The 16135-nt window shown below is 33.4% G+C and overlaps 1 protein-coding gene across 5 annotated transcripts in view; it reads left to right on the top strand.

Annotated features, from left to right (window-relative positions):
- Positions 1 to 16135, top strand: part of BAZ2B (bromodomain adjacent to zinc finger domain 2B) — a 271958-nt gene that overhangs the window by 181903 nt on the left and 73920 nt on the right. For 3 of the 5 annotated variants that reach the window (XM_023516805.1, XM_023516804.1, XM_023516803.1), the window contains exons 11-12: positions 824 to 884; positions 1915 to 2023. In XM_023516805.1, coding sequence (XP_023372573.1) covers positions 824 to 884; positions 1915 to 2023 — 170 coding nt within the window. Of the gene's footprint in view, positions 1 to 823; positions 885 to 1914; positions 2024 to 2281; positions 2384 to 16135 lie in introns of all 5 variants that reach the window. The other 2 variants (XM_023516802.1, XM_023516801.1) reach the window with 1 other exon arrangement.

The raw sequence follows: 16135 nt of genomic DNA, 5'->3' as shown, positions 1-16135 counted from the left end.
ATTTGGTTACTTAAGAGCCCAGCATATAGCCAATATCACTTCCATTAGTGAGTAGTATACTGTATTCTTAATTCCATTAACATGCCACATCTTTTTTCCTGTTTGACTTTTTGTAAACTTCTTGAGATTTTCATTAAAAGTTTCTACATTTAATATTCCCAAACTCCTCTCTGTTCTCATTTAATAACTAAGAAAATACAGGGTGTTCTTGGCAATTTTGCTTTCATTTGCCACAAATGAAATAATGCCAAAATAATCTGACTTATTTTAGGTGAATTATTTTATATTTATAAAATTTTATTTTTGTCTTTGGAAAGTTTTACATATAATCATAAGCTTATCCTTTTGTACTTTAGATTACTTTTAAAAATCTACTAGTGTTTTGACTATGGATATATGTGGACATAGAAATTATAATGTCTCTGAATGTATGAGCCAGCTATTGAAATTTTCAGCATCTGAAAACTCATATTTTCAAAGACAATAACTATAAATAGATTTTGTGAACCTTCTATTTCCCTCCTATTTCTCTAGCCATTTCCTTAATAATAAAACTATATTATTTTTGCAAAGCTATATATTCTTTAGAGAGAAAGACTAGTTTATCTGTCATTTGGACCAAAAGAACAAACAAATCCCTCTGCTTTATATAATGTTTTGTTGAAAATTATCTAAAAATAAGGTATAAATTGCAAAAACACCCTAATAATCCAAATCATCGAAATACATTTTTTAAAGAAAAGTATCTAAACTATCAAAAGATTGTCATCTGTATAAACCAATCTTTTATTCTTTTATATTAACTGGCTGAATTTTCTTAAAGGCACTTCCAAAAGAAGAAGAGTAACAGATGAACGTGAACTGCGTATTCCATTGGAATATGGGTATGCAAAATAAGGTTTTTCTCTTTTGCTGTTCTTTATATGTTTATATATATTTTGCATATACTTGATTTCTCATCCTCTACTATTAATAAAAGAAGTGAATATACTCATAGTATTTATTTATTTTTCTGAGACAGACTCTTACTATGTTGCCCTCGATAGAGTCATGTGGTGTCACAGCAACCTCAAACTCTTGAGCTTAAATGATTCTCTTGCCTCAGCCTCCCAAGTATCTGGGGCTACAGGTGCCTGCCACAAGGCCCGGCTATTTTTTTTGCTTCAGTTTTCCTTGTTTAGCTGGCCTGGGGCGAGTTTCAACCTGCCAGTCTTGGTATATGTGGCCAGCGCCCTTCCCACTGAGCTATGGGCTCCACCACTCATAGTATTTATTAGAACAAAAGAGCCAAAGCAAAGGGCAAAGAAGTTAATATATGTCGAAAAACTGAAATTGAGCCTAACTACTTTGTGGAGGTCTGGCAGAGCTGTGATGGCAAGCATAACAAGGCTGGAAAAGAACCCAGAGCAAATCACATGGCACAAAAGTTAAGATGTCGGAAGTTTTTATTAAGATAAGAGTTAAAGGACAGCAAAAACCACTTAGGTTAAAACTGAGGTACTCAACCAGAGTTTGGCCGAAATAATTTAATCCAAACTGACAGGTTTCAGACTTGGATGTATGTGAGCCCCAAAATAGCAGAGAGCCAGGTTTACTTTACCCTTCTCACATAAAGCTTTTCAGATTAAAAAAAAAAAATTATTACACATTGACCCTTGTTGCTGAAATATCCAGTGCCCAAGGTACTATGAGTTGTGATTTCTCAAAATTTTAATGGAGTTGAGTATTTGCAAATTGAGTCTTTGATTAACTTCTTAGTTGAATTAGCTAAAAACTTAAATAATTTTAATAGTAAATATATTTGGGATTTTTTTCATATTTTTCTAAAGAGCATGTATATTTAAAGTTTTTTTTTCATTTTAAAAGTGTTTTTAAAATTATATTTGTCATAACCATCATTTCTGTTATGTGTAGCTGGCAGAGAGAGACAAGAATAAGGAACTTTGGAGGGCGCCTTCAAGGAGAAGTAGCATATTATGCTCCATGTGGAAAGAAACTTAGGCAGTACCCTGAAGTAATAAAGGTACATACTTTTCACCAAATAGCATACATTTGGTGCCTATTAAGCATGCTCATGTGAAAAAAAGTACACTCCTTTCTCAGATAAAGTTTTTTGATGCAAAATAATTTCTTGTGTGGGACTATAATGCTTAACCCAATTGATCTCCTAAAATCCATAGCCCCTTGATAGAGTATGCAAAAGTGTCCTGAAGCTATCTATACATCAAAGCTGGGTTGTAATTATTAAAACCTGAAGTGGAAAAATATGTGATTTTTTCAGTATCTCAGCAGAAATGGAATAATGGATATCTCAAGGGACAATTTCAGCTTCAGTGCAAAAATAAGAGTGGGTGACTTCTATGAAGCCAGAGATGGACCGCAGGTATCCACTTTTTAAAAAGTACAGTCTTTGAAGCAAAAAGTAGTAACATAACCTAAATGAAATAAATCTCACTACACTCTGAAGCATTGCCTTTGCTAGTTAATTCATACAGCTATACATATAACTTTGTGGTAAGCACTCACTAAGCCCTCAATTTTCTGTGTTTTGGTAACAAGGAGCTTTGACACAATCAATGTCTTTTTCATATTGAAGTAGCTTTTTTCTTATGAAATCCATCTAATTTTACAGCTTATACGTAGACACATAGAAAAGTATCTGCATGTTCTTGTGGAATATAGGAAAATAGTAGTTCCTATATTTTTAAAAACAGTTTTTAAAAATCTAATTTGAATAAGAAAACCATACTATTATCAGTCAGTTCAAAAAAGGATAAATATGCCTTGGTTTGGGGGAAAGATCTTATCCATTTGTTTGTACCACCCTTTATGATGCATTTTCACAAGATTGGTAAAATTTTTTGGTTCCTTAAAATTAAATGAGTAAAATTTCTTATTTTTGTAGAAATTGAGTTTTTAAATAAATTATACACATTTCTGAACTTATCCTCACAGCTCCCTTTGATCTTATGGGTCAGGCATTTGGGTCATTGCCTTTGTTGGTTAATTAATACAGCTATACATACAACTTTGTGGTAAGCAAAGCTTACCAGTCAACAAAAAGGACACTCCAAGGAGACCTCATTTCCTGTAGGTTTCCTTTAGTGTTTTTCCTTTCTCCTTACTTGTATATAGCTGTGTATGCGTATTATTCTCTTTGCTTTAAATGCTCCATTGAAAGCATATCCTAATTATGGAATAATGAGACCTAGATTCTCATTAATCCATGAAACAGTTTTAGGATTCTGGATAACAACATAATGTCCCCTTTTCCCTCAATTTCTTTATCTGCCAAATAGAGACAATAATATTTACACTTATGCCTCATAGGATTATGGCAAAGTTAAAATGCTTTAAGGTAATGCTTCTCAACTCAAGTTGATATTTTCTTTGATTGAACATTTTTCCCTTCTGTCCCATTATAATGTACAGAAGGAAATTTTTTTTAGCGATTAATATTTTCTCTGTGAATAGGCAGGCTTTTCTCTCCTATCTTACCTTGTAATTTGATAATTGTAGAAATGGAAAATGCCTTCTTCATTCTACAACTGGCTTATTTGGAAAGCTCAGAAGATAAAGGGAATTTTTTAAGGTCACATAGCCCCAACAAGGCAGAGATAAAAACCACAGCTGAAGGTTTCTTAAAAAGTATTCTTTGCATACTTCATATAACTTATTTCATGACATTTTAAGGAAGAAGTTATGTCCAGATCTATTCATCTCTTCAGTGATCATTCTAAAATGCCAAAATGTGTTCATTGAGGTTTATAGAAATATAAAGAAAAAGTCTTTTAATTATTTTTAAACTTAAAAAAATAGGACTTAGACTAAATCTTTCATCAAACAGATTCTTAAAATTTTAGTGAACCTCAGCATTACACATTCCATGTACACTGAATCAGTTTTTCAGTACCAAGACACATTAGAAGGCAAATTTTTTGTTTTGCTTTGTTTTTAGAGGCAATTTTTTGTTTTGTTTTGTTTTGCTTTGTTTTTAGAGACAGGGTCTCATTCTGTCACCCAGTCTGGAGTGCAGTGAGGTGATCATAGCTTACTACAGACAAACTCTTGAGCTGAAGTGATCTTCTCACCTTAGCCACTCAAGCCCAAGTGCATACCCACCCCACCTGGCGAATTTTTCAATTTTTTTTTTCTGTAGAGATGGAGATCTCTCTGTTGCCTAGGCTGGTCTCAAACTCCTGGCCTCAAGTGATCCTCTCAGCATAGCTCCTCAAAGCACTGGGATTGCAGGTGTGAGCCACTGTATGCAGCCAGAAGGCAATAATCTTATTTTAAAATTCTTTGTATTTTTCAATCTTATTTTTGTGTTATTTATGCCAAAGACATCTTTATGATTTTAGGTTAAGTAGTTTTTGTTCTGAGAGGACAGCTAATTGCTATTCAATGCATAAAGGATTTTTAGTTTTTTATCAGTGATAATTGGACTTAATCTATAAAGCCTCATTACACAGAACAGAATGTTCTTTGACATCAATTCACTATTTATTAAATACAGTTAGTGTTTTCCAAATGAATATTGTCTTGTTAAAATCAATTCTAATCAAGGAAATAGGATGAATTACTAAAGTCAGAATATGTTAAGTTGCCAACATTTCAGTGGAATGCTAGGGGAAAATATTAGCAATTTTGAGAACATTTTTATCAGTTAAAAAAGAATTAGTAAGTTGGATTTATTTCAGGATACTTCTAGATAACAGTAATTAAAAGGTAAGTAATTCAAAAACTTTAGATAATTAGAGATGCATATAGCTATAAAGCAACATACATTTCTGTATACTATGCATGTGTTATACAATTCATATGTGTAAATATATGGTTAATTAGAAACAGTATATAAGAATTTTCTATGAAAATAGAGATTATATATTTTTGTTACAATAATAACTAATGATATACAATAATTTTGATCACCCTAAATTTTGTAGATATAAAATTTAATTTGCCATGCAATGATAATCACGTATTTACTATGCAGTGATAATCACGTGTTTATAATATATTTGCTTTTATACAAACTATATAAATAGTATGATAGCTGAATAAATATTAAATTGTGCATATTAAAAATCTAGAAGAAAATATATCAAAACTTGAATAATGGATGTATTCATTAGTGGTACAATAGATTTTTTGTTTTTTGCTTTCTATATTCATGCATGTTTTGTATTTTCTAAAATTTGCTTGTTTTATGCATATAGTGTAAAAAACCATTTCCTATCTACTAAAAGGAAATATCTCTGCACTCTGTAATCCAGTAAAGCTAAGAATTTATAGTTGTCCAAAAGCACAGAGATTGTACATAATGATTTTAGATGTTACTGCTACAGTTTTCCAAGCTTCATGTATCTATTTGGGTATTTGACAGCAAATGAAATGCTATATTTGCAGATTCACTAATAAAATCACCCCTTCATGTCTGTGGGTTCTGCATTTGTGAAGCCAGTCAGCTTCAGATTAAAAAGTTTTTTAAATTACATCTATAATGAACATTTACAGACTATTTTCTTGTAATAATTCCCTAAAGATTATAGTATAACAACTGTAAGATAGCACTTATAATAAGTATTATATGTAATCTAGAGGTGATTTAAATTATGCAGGAGAATGTGTATAGGTAATGTGCAAATACTATCCATTTTATATCAGGAACTTGAGCATCTGCCGTTTTTGGTATTAATGGGAAGAAAGTCCTAGAACCAATTAATCCCCCAAGAATACCGAGGGATGATAGTATTCTTAATCCTTCTCCTGATAACACATTTCCCTTGGAAACATATTTTTTCCATCATGTATTTCAAAGCTACAGCTTAGAAAACTGTAGCCATTCTCTTAAAACATATCAAAAAACTTAACCAGTTCTATGTGTTCTAATTTTACTTAAGGCATTTCAAAAACTGTATTAGTGGTATTCCAAAGCTCTATGTTTTACAGATGAAGTTTAGTAATAAGTTCTGCTAGATTATATCTGTAGTGGAAAATTATTTTGTATAAGTTATAATCATGTAGATTCAAGTTATTTCTGAGCTCAAAATAGTGATTATGTTTTTTAACAGCAAACATTTGTTGAAAATATTGATTTTGTGCATAGCATAATGAGATGAGAGATGTAAGAGCTTATACTTATTAAAGTTTAAGTAAATTCATCAAAACTGAAGGAGGATAATCTAATGATTACCTTTAAAAAAAAGATGAAACAGAAGCCCTTAATTCAAGTAAATAGGATTACAAAAGAAACAGGGGCGGGGGGAGCCCTTCATCTATTCATTATCAGTTTTATTTTACTTATTAACAAATGTGTTAAGAGATTTGTACAATCAACTACTTGTCAGCCTCTACTGATAAAATACTTCTTACCAGCTTCTGTAAAAATCTTTATGTTAGGTGGTTGAGAGCCTTCATGGAACAAAACAATAATAATAGTACATGCTGTACTAGCTGACTCCCTTCTAATGAACAGCTATTTTAGCCCCTTTGAGACCTATTTGTAAAAGGTATATGGTAAATAGATTACTCTCTCTGCTTTTTTAGTCTACCAGGGGTGTTCACCCTTTTTTCATTGGAAGAATAAGAGTTGTCTTGTTCTTGTTAAATATGCAAACACTAATAAAAGCTGATGAACAAAAATAAGGGGGGAGGATCTATACATGCTTTTTGTGATGTCCAGTACTACAGATAAACAAAAAAAGTCTATGCAAAATCAGCATGGGGCCATTGGGCTACAGGTTAGACACTTCTGCCTAGACTCTGCTTTTATGAAGGTAAATAGATTTCTTACAGATATCTGTTCTACTACATTATAAAGAACACATTGAACTTTGTCACTCTTTAATTTACTTTGATTTTAATTGTCAGAATAATAGAAAGTAAGGTTGAACTAGACAGATTTTGGTAAATATAAAATGGCACTATTTTTATTTATCTAAATACAACACAGAGGTAAGAGATAGCACATTTTTCTTAGAACTATTAGAAGACTTCAAAGTAAATTAATGACAAAGATTATTTTGAAATATATGATGATCTATTTTCAAAAGCACTTCTTGCAAATTGTAGAAAACTAAACATTTAACCATAAATATTATAATTAAGTTTATTGTTTTGTCAAGCTGTAAGTTTAGAAGCATTTAAGAGTATTGACTGTCTTTTGCTATCAGGCCAAAAAGGTCAAAAAAAGAAAGATGTAAAGAAGAAACAAGTTAAAAATGACTAAAAATGTTGCCTTTTAAATTTATTCAACATTCATTTTTTAATGCCATAAGTTAAATCAGTATTTGTAGCAAATACATAATGTGCCAGGCATTTTTTTCCCCAAATTAATTTTCCTTAAAGGCATTTTGCCATAAAGAAAAATTTAGTAGTGAGCACACCTTTTGTTATAAAGAAATAAAGTTGAAAGCATGACTTTGAGTACAAACTGGTGTTCATAGAGAAACCAAAGAGAACAAGAAAGTATAAGTTAGGATCACTAGTTTACAGATGCTTATTCCCTGGGGAAGATAAAACACTGCCCAGCTAAAATTAGGGTTTTGTTAATAAGGAATAAGAAGAGACTCATAATAAAGTAGGCAACACACAGTCTCCAGTGCAATTTGTAAAGCCAGTAATTATTTTGAATTAAGTAAAGAACGAAAGAGCCAACAACCAGAGTTCTAATTCAACTCTGCTGTTAACTGTCACCCCTAGCGCTACATAGCTGTGGGCACATATGGACACTGAGAACATGAAAGATCAGTACCAGAAATCTAAAAGTCTGAAAATTTATGTCACTGATACACCAGGTAGGATTTTTATGGTGAGGCAAGGCCTATTATAGAAGGCCAATTGTATAAATACAAGTGTGGAGCTAGGGAGGAGTTATTGAAAGGTAAGACAGGGTAATCTACTGTGAGTAAGTGGACGGCATAGTCAGCATTTGGAAACAGTTCTATCAAATCACATCTTAACTGCCTTTAATAGATGGCACCCCTTTACCTCCATAGATAGCTGTTCTTACTCTTTTCACATCTTTAAAGTGCTATTCAGTATATAGTTTTAATAAACTATATGACTAGGGTTGACTAAGAATCCCCAATATCCCAGCCTGAGCAAGGGCAATACCTTATTTTTTTTTAAAAAAGAGAAAAAGAAAATAGGAAATGTTGTCTCTGCAAAAAAGAAAAAATTAGCCAGGCATAGTGGCAGCTATTCAGGAGGCTGAGTCAGAAGGATTGCTTGAGCCCAGGAGTTTGAGGTTGCAGTAGTGAACATTGATGATGCCTGGCCAGGGTAATAGAATAAGACCCCATTTAAAAAAAAAATAGACATAATACTAAACTATGAAATAGATACAAGGAAATACAACAAAATTTGGATTTTTCTGATGATATTTTAATGTCTTTTTAAATATGAAATGTCAAATCTTGTCAAAAATATTTAATACCCTTGCTTTGCTCATATCCTAATAAGATATTTCTTAAATTCCTAGCAGTATGATTCAACATCTTATGTTACTTTGAAAATTTGAAGCCCACTTAATTCCCCTCTCTGTAATGTAAATGCATATAGGATGTCTTTAAGATCAAGTTCCTTTTATGTATGACATCTTTTTTTTGAGATAGAGCCTCAAACTGTTGCCCTGGGTAGGGTGCTGTGGCATCACAGCTCACAGCAACCTCCAACTCCTGGCTTAAGCAATTCTCTTGCCTCAACCTCCCAAGTAGCTGGGACTACAGGTGCCTGCCACAACACCTGGCTAATTTTTTTTTTTTTGGTTGTTGTTGTCATTGTTGTTTTGTGGCAGGCCCAGGCTGGATTCGAACTGGCCAGCTCTGGTGTATGTGGCTGGTGCCTTAGCCACTTGAGCTACAGGCACTGAGCCAGGTATGACATTCTAAAAGTTTTATATCAACTAATTATTAGGAAGTAAATTATTCTGGAAGTATACTGTCAAAGAGGAAGGTAAAAAAATTAACTTTGCTTAAGCTGTAGTTAAATTTCTGAAAATTATTTAGCCAAAAATCAATTAGGTAAATTATCGATTCACTAAATGGCTAAAAGACCTTAAATTGTCAGAGCAATTGCCTTAATACAGATTTAAAACATAGGGCTGGCATGGTAGCTCATGCCTATAATTCCAGCACTTTGAGAGACCAAGGCTGGAGGATCTCTTTGAGTCTAGGAGTTGTTAGAGACCAGCCTGGGTAACCATAGAGAGATCCTGTCTCTACAAGAAACTTTTTTTTTGAATTAGGCTGGGAGTGGTGGCTTACACCTGCAATCCTAGCACTTTGGGAGGCTGAGGTAGAAGGATTCCTTGAGGCCAGGAATATAAAACCAGCTTGAGCAAGAGTGAGACCCCCTTTCCTCATATCTGTACTAGAAATAGAAAAATTAGCCAGGTGTGGTGGTGTGCATTTGTAGTCCCAACTACTTGGGAGGCTGAGGCAGGAGGATCAGTTGAGTCCAGAAATTTGAAGTTGCAGTGTTCTATGATTATGCCATTGTACTCCAGCCCGAGTAACAGAATGAGACCCTGTTTATCAAAAAATAAAACATAACACTACTGCAGTTTTACTACCAGAGGTAAGGACTGGGGTAGATACAGGTTCCTACTCAGAAAAATATGTGTAGAGTAGGGGAAAGTTCATTCATTCACTTTAGATTCAAGAAGTGTTGTACTAGGCATCTCAAATATTAATTTGAGAAACTGGCATTTAGTGGCACAGATTGCAAATTCCATGGTGAAAGTTTTGCAGGAAAGTGTTACTGATACTAAAACCTAAAAAATCTTCAGCAACTTGGCAAATGGATCATTCAGTGAACTGGCTTTTGTTACACAGGTTTACTGCATTTACTTATACGTAATTTATATTGCGCTTTCCCTCAAAAATAAATCAGTTTGCAAATATTAAAAAAATTAAATGGGAGCAACAAAAGAAAAATAAAGACAAGGTAGGATATGAAATTAAAGTAGGAATGGGACTTGAGAATGCATCCACCTTGCTGCCAAGCCACAGATTTATTTTAGCTTTCAAAAGTGAAACATGAGAAACCCAGTTAATAAAGCAAGTCAATGTCTATAAGATAAGATGAAAACAAACGAGTTGCTCATGAAATGTTGAACTATGCTTTGGAGTGTCATTTATGAAGAATAATAGAAATGTTGAAATGAGAAGGTCATATTGGCATTAAATTTCATAATAGCTCATCTCTTTTGGATTTCCAAATACAGAAAACATTTGGAACTTAATTCATTCAAAATAAATATGTTCTGGCAGACCACTATGGCTCATCCCTATAATCCCAGCACTTTGGGAGGCCAAAGTGGGAGAATTGCTTGCAGCCAGGAGTTCAAGGTTGCAGTATTCACACCACTGCACTCCAGCCTGAGTAACAGAGTAAGACCCTGTCTCTTAAAAAAAAAAAAAAAGTCTTTAAAATTCTGTTTACTTTTTAAGTCATAAAAACTTAAAGAGAATAAATTTATTTGCCAGTTTTCTCAAATATTTCTCCATCCTGTAACTTACCTTTGTTTAAGAAGGAAACCTCACTATCCATTTATTTCCCTTTCCTATATCATTTAGAGATTACTCCAAATTTAATCACCTTTCTGGTCTACATTCAGGGTTTCTTCCTTCACATACAGACAGTCTTCAATACCAGTTATGTTGTTATTATTATTATTATTATCTGAGACAGAGTCTCAAGATGTAGAGTGCTATGGCATCAACAACCTTCAACTCTTGGGCTCAAGCGATCCTCTTGCCTTAGTAGAGATGGGATCTTGATTTTGTTCAGGCTCTTCTGGAACTTGTGAGCTCAAGGAATCCACCTGCCTCAGCCTCCCAGAGTGCTAGGGTTACAGACATGAGCCATCACCCCTGACCTATACCAGTTGGTTCTTTCTCCAGAAACAGCAATGTACAGTTCACCTTCCTTTCCAGCTCTAATTCCTGTGCCTTAATGCTGAATATCATAATATTTATGTGGACAATTAAGACCGTCCTTTGTCAGTCTCCAAACTCTTCTAAGTTAATTACTGCTCAAGGTGTAGACCTTGGATCATCCACATTAGGATAGCAAAGGACTCCAGCTCCCCTTTGTATAATGTTGTTCCTTACTCAGAGTAAGGTGCCTCAGTAAATATATAGGTGGTGTGTTGAAACTTTATTTTGTACTACGTTACATTCTTAATGTAGTTTGATTACTTATTTATGTGGTTCATTTTATTCAATCATCTGAAATAAGCATAGACCTGCTTCTTTTTTTCTTTATAGTATTTATAGAAGTGAATGTGTTACTAAGGATATAAATTATTATAGCAGTCCTTGAAAATGGGAATTATAATAATAAAAACTTAATCTTTCTCCATCTCCATTGTATTAATCATCTTTTTTTTTAATCTATGTCTTTTATATCCTACTAAAGAAAGATTCAGGAATCATTTACTATCTTAAGTCTTAGAAATTTTAAAAAGGATGAATTATTTCTGTATGTACTTTATGATTGATGAAAAAGCCAATAGCATATGAATCAAGTGATACAAATTATATAAACTTTTCCTGAGGAAACGTTTATTGAGACAAATATTATTCATCCTTACCTACAATTGTGTATATTCCTCAGTGAATTAAAGCTGTAATATAAGGCTGAGATTTTCCTAAGCATCCTTTTCTAATCTTCTAAAGTGTAGTAGTCAAGATTTTTTATGTACCTAATATAGACAATCTCCTTAGAAAGTATTTACTTCTTAAATGCCAAGGGCAAAATATAAATGAAAATATCACTGTATTTGTCTGGTAAATTTGAGTCACCAACGTGTTTTGAATTTTTATTAACATATGTTTATTATTCTAGGTGAAAAAAATATAACTGTAAAAGTAAGTCTGGATAAGAAAAAATAAGTTGATAAAACTCTTTAAATCTTGGCCAAAATTTGATTTTATTATTAATAAGATATTAAAAACCGAATGCAGATTTGTTTATAGACTCCTTTTTTAGTCTCTCTTCAATTCCAAGCATCATGAATATTACTTTTATATTTTTCAATTTATATAATACTTTCTGCTTAAGACCATAATAGAAAAATGAAAACCTAATCAAAAGCTTCCCCTGCTGCTGAACATAGCACAAAACTGTTACGATATCATCCTTCTTAGTGGTTTATGGTCTGAAAATGTGCTTCATACACCTTTTGTTCCTACTGATTTCATACAAAAAAAAAAAAAAAACTCAGCAAAAATATTTACATTTTCCTCAATTTTCAAAATTATTTTAACATGAGAATTACTGAAAGTAGTTAGTGGAAGTATTCTTTTTTAGCTTATTGATATGGACTATATGCATTATTTTTTTCTTTTTTTAGGACATAAAATGTTTATTTTATATTAGAGAAGGAAAAGAGTAGGAGGAAGAGATAAGAAAGAGAGAAGAGAGCAGGGAGTGAAATAAGAGAATATGGGGAGAGAGAGAGAAAGAGAAGGAAAAAGGAGAACAGAGCAGGGACATGGCATGGCATCCCAAAGATGGAGAGGAAGAAAGCCCCCATTAATGTGTTTCTGACACAGTCTTTCTTTGACTTAGTCTTGGCTATGTTTTCACAGCTGAATATTGTGATCAGTTACTTATCAAGTTTAAGGACACCTTTGTAATGTCAATTAAGGACAGGGAAGTGGTCAAGAGCACAGGTTTGACAGACAGCCCTGGATTTGATTCATAATGCTGTTCGTGGCTGTCGCTGTACCTCAGACAAATTATTTAACCTCAGTCGGCCTGAATTCCCTCAGTTGTAATGTAAAGACAATAAAACCCATCACATGAGATGGAAATGTTATGAAGATTAAAGCATATAATATATTCAAAGTGCCTGAAATAAAACACAATGCTTGGAACATGGGATGTAGCTATTATCCATTACCCAGTAACTGAGATATTCATAGACTCCTTGCCCTGAGTTAGGAATCATGTTATAAAATAAAACCAAAGAACTTCTGATTATATTTGGCTGCAGAATTCTTTCCAGCAGGTCAAGCAAAATTTCTACTTGAGATTAGTTTAAGACAGCTGTTCTCAACCAGTGGGTCATGACCACAGGAACTCTATTAAAGGGTTGCAGCATTAGGAAGGTTGAGAACCACTGGACTTTTAGAGTAAAAGCCATCTTGAAATTTTCCTTAGCCTTCACACTGAAGTAATTAACTCTTAAGAAAAAGTAAGATAAGGTAAGATAATTACTTTATAAGAGTATCTCTCTTATTTCTGAACATATTATTTTGTACTTTAAGGTAATATATCATAATGACATAGGTAGAATATACAAAAACCAGACTTAGATTATATATGCACTGAGCAGGATTTTCTTCCAGTACACAAGCACTATGTTGGGGTGTGTGCTATTAGCAGGAGGCTTTTAATGGGAGATCTCAAATATACACAAAAGTAGATAGAATAATATGTAGCATGTACCCATCATCAGCTTTAGTAATTATCATTATGACCAATATTGCTTTACATATACCCCCCTCTGCTTCTCTCCTTTCATAATTTGTTGAAGCAAATCTTATATTAATACATCTCATTTCATCTGTAAATGTTTTCCTTTTGTATCTCTAAAAGATAATGACTCTCATTAATATATAACAACATAACCATAGTATCATTATCATAATTTAAAATACTAATTTCTTGATGCCATCAATTATCAGCTATTGTTCAAATTTTTACTTGTCTCTTGTTAAAATTTTCCTAGCAGTATATCTATTTGAATTAATATCCAAGTAAGGTCCACAGATTAGGACTGACTGATAGAACTTTTAAGGTTCATCAGATCTTAAAACAGTTTGGAGGTTTTTTTACTTTTTTTTGAAACAGAGTCTCACTATGTTACCCTTGGTAGAGTGCTGTGGCGTCACAACTCACAGCAACCTCCAATGCTTGGACTTAAGTGATTCTCTTACCTCAGCCTCCTGTGTAGCTGGGACTACAGGCGGCCACTACAACGCCTGGCTATTTTTTGGTTGTAGTTGTCATTGTTTGGGAGGCCCAGGCTGGGTTCGAACACGCCAGCTCTGGTGTATGTGGCTGGCATCCTAGCCACTGAGCTACAGGTGCTGAGCCTTTTTTTTTCACTTCTTGCAATTTAATTGATGAAGAAACTACATCACTTGTAGAATTTCCTACACACTGGATTTTGCTATAGAGTTTTAACATGTACCTCTCACCCTATCTTTCCTTTAAAGTGATTGTAATTAAATCTAGAGACTTGATGAATTATAGATTTTTTTTTTAGAGGGGAACTACATTATAGATGATAATATGAGCCTCCATTAGGAGACTAACTCTCTTGTTTTCTCTCCTTCTTTTTTTTTTTTTTTTTTGGGTAGGCAGTCATTCGAGGGCGATGCTTAGATCTGTTAATTCATCATGTATTGCAATACACTGACATTCTAACTCTTTTTGTAATATTCCTATAAAGTGAAACTTTTCATCTATTATTTGGACAGCATAGTTTTTTTTACAAGACATTTGCCAGACATTAAAGGCTCATTTAATCATTCTTATTACTTTTGAAATCATGAATGAGGCCCTCTTCCCAATCTCCTAACTATCCCACAAAGCCACAGCTCTCCCCTTTATTTCCCCTGCCCTTCTTTATGGCATAGTTCAGGCTCACCATCTCCATAAAATTTCCAAGGACTACTCTAAATGTGTATGGCATCACTTCTTGGCCTTTTGGCTAAGATCAAGTGCAGTATTTAAATGCATATGGCATGGACTGTGCACAAAATGATTTAGTGTGTAATTACATGGTGTTACATATCACAAAGCTATGACTAGACATATTCTTTTATGCATGCCTGGCATAAATGTTGCACTTGTCATTCTGACCAAAGAAACTAGTTAAGTGTGAATTAGTCAAGTGTTATTCCAGTATAAGCTGTCCTAGAGGATCAAGTAAACACATCTAGTACCATGACTGGTAAAATACCGCATGGTATTGAGGACTATTGTAAAAATTTTGTCATTAGTCATTAAATCAGGCAGTCAAAAAATTGTGATCTGTGATTTTTGTTTTTAATTATGTTATGATCACACGCAATTTTAAAATTTGTGTATATCTCTTCTATTTTAATCCACGTAATGAGTTGGCAAAAGCACCGTTACCAGTCACACACATGGAGCTGTTATACAGTTTTATGTGTTTCTGAAGAGTTGTTGAAAGACAATCCCAAATTATAACTTAGCCTGACTTAGGTAGTAAATAATTCAAAAGCTTGATTTGCCGTTTCTTGACATACTGACTTTTAAAAGCATGACCTTATAGATTGTCTATAAAATAAGAGAAATGTTAAATATTCTTTGACATTACACATAAACCACTCTAAAATGCCTTTCAATAAATAAAAGGCAGCATTTTAGTAGATCCAGGGAAATTAGAGTGGCATAATAAAGATCAAAAGTACAAAGCAAACATCGCTACCTTCTCTCCAGCCCTCACCTTTAACAGGCTAGTGAACACCAATTAAAACATCAGTGAGGCTTACTTGGTTCTGAGACAGTGTGAGGGGATTTCCCCAGTATTTAAATATATTCACATAATCAGTCATATAAATCTTAATATAAAACCAATCTTCAATAGGTTTTGGGATGGCAATTGACTACCTTTGTGAAAAGGTAAACATCACTAATGATATCTGAATGTATCTTTACAAATGGAAAACAGTGATAGCATTTACTGAACCGGAATCACTATCAAAATCCAAAAAACCAATCTTATTCATTTAACCACAAGCCAGTCTTAGTGAAGCAGGGACTGTCCAAAAAAAATATTCTATCACTCATTCGTGATCTGAATTTTGGTAAATGAGACCAATCAAATTATGGTATGAATAAAAAAAGCCATGAGATATTTCTCTTTTGTAATAAATAAGGCAATGGCCAACCATTACTCATTTGAAGCTTTTTTGAGATAAGCTATCAAGTCTGCCCTTTCTCCCTTCTTCTTAATGCCAGCGAAGATCATTTTTGTTCCAGGGATGTACTTCTTGGGATTCTCCAAATACTCCATCATCAGTGTATCCTCTCCCCAGGTTATGCCTTTGTTCTTATTGGCGTCTGTGTAAGAGAAGCCAGCAGC

The sequence above is a fragment of the Otolemur garnettii genome, unplaced genomic scaffold (genome assembly GCF_000181295.1).
Source record: "Otolemur garnettii isolate 467f Iridium unplaced genomic scaffold, OtoGar3 scaffold00098, whole genome shotgun sequence".
NCBI lineage: Eukaryota > Metazoa > Chordata > Mammalia > Primates > Galagidae > Otolemur > Otolemur garnettii.
This window is presented reverse-complemented; position numbering and strand designations above follow the sequence as displayed.